This window comes from Juglans regia, chromosome 1 (genome assembly GCF_001411555.2).
Source record: "Juglans regia cultivar Chandler chromosome 1, Walnut 2.0, whole genome shotgun sequence".
Lineage (NCBI taxonomy): Eukaryota > Viridiplantae > Streptophyta > Magnoliopsida > Fagales > Juglandaceae > Juglans > Juglans regia.
Genome location: NC_049901.1, coordinates 16,728,412 through 16,736,500, shown reverse-complemented (window position 1 = coordinate 16,736,500; position 8,089 = coordinate 16,728,412). Strand labels below are relative to the sequence as shown.

At 35.4% G+C, this 8,089-nt stretch overlaps 1 protein-coding gene across 1 annotated transcript; it reads left to right on the top strand.

The window, feature by feature from the left end:
- The first annotated feature begins 655 nt into the window (after positions 1-655).
- Positions 656-2,001, top strand: LOC109006068 (ethylene-responsive transcription factor 3-like). Its single transcript, XM_018985228.2, has one exon. It carries the CDS (start codon positions 985-987, stop codon positions 1,657-1,659), a length of 675 nt encoding a protein of 224 aa, XP_018840773.1. The 5' UTR covers positions 656-984; the 3' UTR covers positions 1,660-2,001.
- The last annotated feature ends 6,088 nt before the right edge of the window (positions 2,002-8,089 follow it).

Here is an 8,089-nt window from a genome sequence, read left to right as displayed (position 1 = left end):
AATTTATATAATTACTATATAATTAACTAATTGATATTATATATTTATTAATTCATAGAATATTAACAAGTGTTAATAGTATATTTAAAATTTTATATTGTTAATAGTGATAAGTTAAATGAAGATATATATAAAATATTGTTAATTTATAGAATATTAACAAGTATTAATAATATATTTAAAAATTTATATTGTTAATTGTACAATTATTATATATAAAATATATATAATTTTTTTTTTTAATTTTTCATTCAGTCCGGTCCGAAAAAACTGTAGACCGTGGACCGGACCGAATGATTTCGGTCTTCTAAAATATGGACCGGACCGGACCGGTCTAAGTCTCGGTCCGGTCCGGACCGAAACGGTCGGTCCGTTCGGTCCGACCGGACCGTTAATCACCCCTAACCGTGACAATATTAAAATTAGACTTTTAAATTTTTTATAAATAAAATTATACCATTTTAACTACATGAAAAATGCGTTTATTTACCAATATAATTTTCCTACTCCATTGGTATCCGGACAAAATGAAAAAAGAATAATATAATCGATGACGAGGGGCATGCATACTGCTAAATAAAGCGTAATATCATTATTTATACAATAAATAAAAAGAAGGTGCACTGCACCTTATAGTCCAAAGTAAAAGAAGAAGAAACGAATAGGCATTTCAGTCTTTTCACATAGCCACGATTTCATACCTCCCGTCCCGGCGCCCCCGCATAAAAAAGCGAAAATCAAGCCAGGCAACGAAGCCCCGGAGATCTCTCATTCCGGAGAGAAAAGAGAAGACTCAGAGATAAATCTAGAGGGAAAAAAAAAAATGGCAGAGATGAAGAACAGCCTTTGATTGTTAACTGGAGAAGGTTGGTGGCAGCATATAATTCGGAAGCTCTGTTTCTCTTCGACCCATCCACCCACCCACCATCTCCAATATCCCCCTTTTTCCTTGTATTCCCACGCTCTCTCTTTCGGCTTTTACCCATGCGGCGTGGAAGAACCGCAGATCTAGCAACAGTTCCCGGTAAAACATTCTGTCATGAAACTAATTCTAATACCCATTACAAGACCACCACCATCAAGGATGTTAAATTTAGAGGGGTTCGGAAGCGACCCTGGGGCCGTTTCGCCGCCGAGATCAGAGATCCCTGGAAGAAGACTCGTGTCTGGCTTGGTACGTTTGACTCGGCCGAGGATGCCGCCCGAGCCTACGACGCCGCCGCCTTGTCCCTGCGTGGGCCCAAGGCCAAGATCAATTTCCCCTTAGATGCCCTCCAACTCGCCCAGCTTCCGGTCCGGGAAGAGAGGAGATTTTCGGCCGTTTCGGGTAAGTTTAATAATCCGATTCAGCAACCCCCCGCTAGGCCGACGTCGAGCAGTATGAGCAGCACGGTCGAGTCTTTCAGTGGGCCCAGGGTGGTCGTCCCGAGGGTGAAGGCCGTGCCGCCGCCTCCCGTGCACCCGATCCCACCCGATGATTGCCGCAGCGACTGCGACTCGTCGTCCTCGGTGGTCGACGACAACGACGACGACTGTGTCCTCACTTCATCGTTCCGGAGGGTCCTGCCGTTCGATCTCAACCTCCCGCCTCCGATGGACGGTGAGGATTTCGGCCTAAACGATGACGAGGATATCCAAGCAACCGCTTTGTGTCTCTAACGACGCCATAGTCGGTCGTGGATCTAATGGTCACTTTTTTCTTTCAATTTCTCTTGTTTTTTATCTTATTTCTCCAGAAAAAAAATCGATAATTTGATTTTTATTTTAAATCCCTCTCTGTATTAGGTTATGATGTATGAATAGTTGTATTTGGGTTGCCGTGCGGTCTGGGGGTTTTTTCAACTTTCATGGGCTACGAACATTTTTCTGTATTGTTGAACGTAATTAGATCGTATTACAAAGCAGTCAGATGTGGGATCTAAGGGCCCTCTTGGATAGATCTCATCTCCTTTCACTTCACTTCATCCTTCATCTCATATCCAAACGGATCTTTAGTTTCTATTGACCTGATTTTCATCACCCATCTTGTCTCTCTGTTTTTTGGATTTACTTACTGTACAAAAATTAACTTCCACGGATAATAATCTTCTTTATGCTAGTTTCTTTCTTTTTATTTTGACAAATTATAAAATGGTGATGCCAGATTTTTTAGAGATTATAATTATAAAAAGAGTCTTGTCATACAGAAGTTTTATATTTTGTATATTATTTAAAAAATAAATAATTTTATTTTTTGATCTGTATATTTCATAAAATATGAAATATGAGAATAAAATAATAAAATTATATATTATTAAATGGTTTGCAGTAGTATAAGATTATGTTTAGAATTTTTGTTATAAAAAAAGATTTGTTAGAGATTAATTAGTGATTTTGGTATTATGGTCCAATGAGAAAAATTGTATGGGGTATGAAAAAATGGTGGGGGAAGGTCTTCTTGGTATGATGCGAGAGTTTTAAGAGATTAATTAGGGAATTTGGGATTATGGATCTAATGAGAAAAATATTATGGAAATTGGAAGAAGTGGAAGAATATGGCCGGTTTGGATTAGTATCCATTATTATTTATAAATTTTATTATTATTTATAAATTATTTCAATTTATTTTATCTCTAAATTTAAATAGAAATATTTGAATTAAGATAGTCTTTCGATTTATTTTATTTAATTATTATAATTATTTTAAATTTTTTTTATAAAATATAATAAATAATATATATTTTTTAATTTTTTTTATAAAAATAATATTTTATCTAATTTTCAACTTTAATACGAGACAAATCTCTAATTTTTTGGTTTGGCGAAGGAAAATGAGAAAAGAATGCAAGTTGATAGGGTTTTTGATAAGAAGCATTTAATGCACATGTGATGCAGATTCTTGTACACTAGTGGTTGGGCATAATATCTTCCCCCACCCAGAGAGTCCAAGGCACTGCACCATTGCACCTTTCCCTAGCCTTCCCCAGAGCCCTAATCCATCCATATATGTGCCTGTTTGTGTCAGTTCCCTTCCTTCCCCTCCTTCCTACCTAAAAAGTCCATGTGATATTTGGCACGTCCATGTGTGTTGTCTGTCACCGGCCCTTAGCCAAATGAAAAAGAAGATAAGGAATGTCTTTCATTATTATTATTTTTTTAAGCGTGTCTTTCATTATTGAGTGGCACTACAGCCACCCTAGAGTTACCGTTAGTTATAGGATTATTTTTAAATTTTTTTTTTTGCTATTTTCATTCATATATTTTTTAACAATTTTAAAATGTTTTTTAAAAAATTAAAAAAAATCATAATATTATTAAAAAATACTTACTTAATTATTAAGTAAAAAATAAAATATAACAGCGATATAAATCAGCGATATAAATCAATAGTAAAAGTAGTATTTTCCTAGGATTCCTCTTAAGCATATCCATGTTATGCGTACCTGCATTCGCTTTTTGTTTTTTGTCTTTATTCTTTAATCCGTAAGCATCTATCATAACATGCACTCATTTTGTGATGTGCTTCCATTGTACAACAATCTAGTACCTTAAAAGCACCAGTGGGTATGTTTTTGTTTTCGGCCTTGCCTCTGTACATGAAAGAAACCCTAAGCCAATCCAACCCGTTTCTATTACCTTAAGGTTTATGGTACGTTAAAGCTTAAAGGTCTCCTTTTCTGGTACATGGGATGCGGAGGTTTTCAATCATTTTGTTGTGTAAAGGAACCACCGGGGTGGCATGTGGAGTATGATAAAGCAGAAATTATGACAAACGTTTTGAGCAGAATTGTGGTTTTCGGTTCTTTTCAAGTAACGCTGAGCAAGTTTGACCTGACTGATTATGATTATGGGTCCAGACTTTAGGTGCTGCAAACGGGCTTGAGCCCAAAAAAGGACGGATCAGAAATCAGAAATCAGAAATGCGATGTTCAGAAACATCTAAACGACCCTGAACTGAAAGGGTTCAGACCCAATGACCCAACTACTTTGGGGTTCGTGATTAAAGAAACCTTGAATTGAAAGGATTTATTTTTAAATAATATTATATATTTTTTAAATATTTAAAATTTTTAAATAATTTACATAAAAAAAAAGAACTTAAAAAATATATATAAAAAAATACTTGCTAGAGCCCAACGAGAGCCTCCATCGGTGGCTCTAGCATTATTTTAGGTCCAATACAAATAAACCCAACAATTACGTTCCTAATAGGCAAGCAGAAGGTTTAGGTCTCGTTTGATTATACAAACCATCTCATTTCATCTTATCATTACAATTTTTCTAAACTCCCACACAAAATTTAATAAACAATTCAATTTTTTCAAATTCTAAAACAAAAATAATATTAAAAATTATATTCTAACTATATTTGATTTATTTTTCATTTTATCTCATCTCATATAAATAATCAAATGAGGCCTTATATTAACTTAGATTAAAGACTTTTCAAGAAAGAGTACGAAGGGCAAGAGGCACCTCAACAAGTCACTGTGGAGTTCATACGAGCATTGTCTTCATCCCAAGGAAGTTAGGGCCCGTTTGGAATTTTGATTGAACTGAGATCAACTCAATTCAGTCTAATTTTAAGCCGAGTCTAATATCCAAACGCTCAAACACATCTAAACTCATTTTAAGTGGGCCCCACAAAACTCACTTTACAATCTCAACTCATTACTATTCATAAATGTAGATGTAAAAGTTTAGCTATCTATGATTAGGAGACTAAATTGATAAGTTTGTATAGGATTATGTGACTAAAATGATAGAATTTATCTTATCATTAAGTTGGTAATTTTGAATGAATGTAAATTATTTAATAACTTTATCTGTAACAATATTAAGTTTATCTAAGAGGCATTAAATGTTATTTAGATAAGTCATAGTGGAAAAATCGAGTCTCAATGAATCTGCACTTATCCAGGGAAGAGGTTGATCTGAAATCTGTTATTGTAGTGAAGAGTTATCACAAAATGTCAGTATTATGTTAGGAGACGACTTCGCGACTGTCAACAGAGTCCTACAGATCAAATTCCTACTAGACTCATTCCGTCAGCAGAGTCATACTACAAATCAAACTCCTATCAGATTTGTTCCGTCAACAGAATCCTACTACAATTGGAATTGATTTTCAGATTGTTTATTTAAGGGATCCTATTGGTTATGATTAGTAGAGATTCAGATCTGCATATTTTCGAGAGCATTTTCTAGTGCATATTTTGGTGACAAAATTCCTTAGAGAATTTTCATACTGTTTCTCTCAGAGAGTGGGACTTGAGTGTGGAAAAATTTTCTTGAGAATTTTTTAGTGGTTTATCTCTCTTTTTGAGTGCGTGCAAACTCCATGTTGGAGACTTGATTGAGTTTAAGCCAATGGATTTCTAGGAGAAAAGTCAATGTTTGAAAATTGTCAGAGGTTCTGACTGCTACAGCGGTAGAAGACAAATAAGTCATTTATCTGGTCAAGTAAGAGTGTCAATTGACAAATGTTTTGTAATTGAGTTTTACTTATAATTGATTTTCAAATAATAAAATTAATTTTTCTGGGTTTGGCTGTTCCGTAAGGTTTTACCTTTAAAGAGTTTTTTAAAGAGTTTCCATTCGATACCAATTTTGGTATTACGCACTTCGTTTATTTTATGTATTGCTTAATTAATAAATTAATTGCATACTTGACGACTAACCAATTTGTTAAGTGAATTAGTAGATATTCCCACTGCGTTACAGGGGTACTTGGGTAATTTCAATAAATAACTCAACTCATCTCATCTCAACTCAATTCAAGATCCAAACGAGGCATTAACAGTTTGGGTTTCATAGGTCATACATAGGATGCCTACGCTTCTCGACATGCTACTCTTACATATGGGGGCTCTCCGTAGCTTTTTTAAAACTTTTTAATTATTTTTTAATTTAATAATTAAAGAAATATTTTTAATGAATTATTTTTTTTTAAAAAATTTAAAAGTATTAAAACAATGCATGAAAAAAAAACACTGTTGCGCAACATGTGTGGCTTAGCCACTCTTTATTATAACAAGTGTCTATGCATACAGAAAGAAAAACTGCTAGATAGGTTGCCATAATTAGTTATTGAAAAACACAATTTCTATTTCAATGGCTAGTAAATTTACAGTATTTGCTTCAACTGCACAACATTAATTTTTTAGCTTTTTGGACAAAGCTCATGATCTTGTCTAAGTGGGAAAGAAAAAGACAATAAGATCCCTTCAATATGTCCAGTGTATTACTAAGTGTGGTGGAATTTTGCTTCACGTTGGGACTTGGGGATATCGGTGGTAACGTTAGGTAATGAACATGATAACATTAGCCTCGGATAAACACAAAACATTCATAGTTTCAAACCTCCCTAACTTTTGGCCATCACAACACCTTGCCCAAGCAGAACGACCTCTAACAACCATTGGACTTTGGGGGCAGAAGCACAAAGAAGGAAAAATTGGTAGATTTCTTACAAAATATAACAAACATATCATGTCCTTAACAAAAAAAATACTAGAGACAACTATTTGACAACTGCATGCATGTTAAATTTATTTGAATTTGATGAGTTTGGATTCAAAAGATTATAATTATTAGGGGGTAAAAACCTCCTGGCCCAAAAAGCATCCCAACTCATCCTATTAAAAGGTCACCTTTGAGAGACAAGTAGGAAGAGAGAATGATAGAGGAAGGGGGAACAAGGAGGGGGGATAAGAAAAAATAGATGCCATAGAGAAATGAAGAAGGCGACAAAAAGGAGGGAAAAAATGTGAAAATAGAGGGGTCAGACATGCAAGGGGAGGAAGTGACCCATATCGTATAATATATACGACTTGACACGACACGAACATGATACGTTAATACGATTTGCCACCCTTAGTCAAATGGTCTTGGATCTTATCCACCTAGACTTCCCTCAATATCTTGGAGAAACCCTCTTTTTCAACCTTCAGGCTCCAGATTAGATCAAGTGCTTCCAGTAGAATTCTGTGATAAGATGGCCAAAACTTCAAGGCGTTTATGCCCTTGATGGTGGGGCCTTATGAGGAAAAGCCTTTGAACAAAAGGAAGAGAGAAAGGCAAACATATCAGGATATGAATAAGAAAATGAAGAAGATCCTACTGATAGAGGGGCTCTTCCTCAGAATGATGAGACTGGATGTAATTGAAGGAAAGTGGATATCAGTACGATAGGAGGGCACGGTTAAGTAGGTAAGTGAAGGCTCTCATGTGCTTAGCAAAGAGTTAGTAGCATTTGGGTTGATAAGAATTCAATTTTTTGGATAAGCTGACACATCTCTTACTTGTTGTCTGTATGTGGTAGGGTCTTGTTAACTGCCCAGTTAGTCAAAAGCATTCTTTTTGGACGCAAATCGTATCTACCTCTGGCTGTAATTCTCGATATTTCATTCATCAAGCATATTTGTGTACCAGATTTCCTTTGCTAGCCAACCGTGCATATTTGCTTGATTGATTGGTCAAACCTTGATGCTAGGACTCAGACTAATCTCAATAGAGGTGCAAGGCTTAAAGAAGTAACGAAACTTCCTTGAACTACATAGAGATATAACTAGGAAGAGAAGACAATAGATGGAAGATATGTGTGTGCTCATCTGACAGATGGGAGAATGGATGGGCAAAAAATGAAGATTCACAAAAGCGTTCTTAAGAGCCCTCTCTCGGAGTACAATGTCCCAGAGAGCGCCGAATGATGCTGATCAAGGCCTTCACTCTGAGTGCAATGTTCCGAAACTGGAGATGAGACTGAAGTTGCCATATGAGATTAGAGAATAGAAAGAAAAAATTGTGATTAGTATCAAGGTGATTCTATTTTTGTTCTTATATATATGGGTAGGTGCAACATTTCCATGATATCGTTATGATCAATTAATGAGACTTGGCCGGAAAGTGTTCTTGCCTCTATCATTAGCTCGGACACTCCTCAAGTCAGGAACCAAGCTACGGACGTCGTTTTTTATGTTTAATTATATTATTTTCGATTGTGTTACTCTATTTATGGTTAGAAATGATAAGAGAAAAAATAAAATAAAAGTGAAATCAATCACACACGATACAAGGTTTGTTCGACAACGTACCTACACTCACGAAA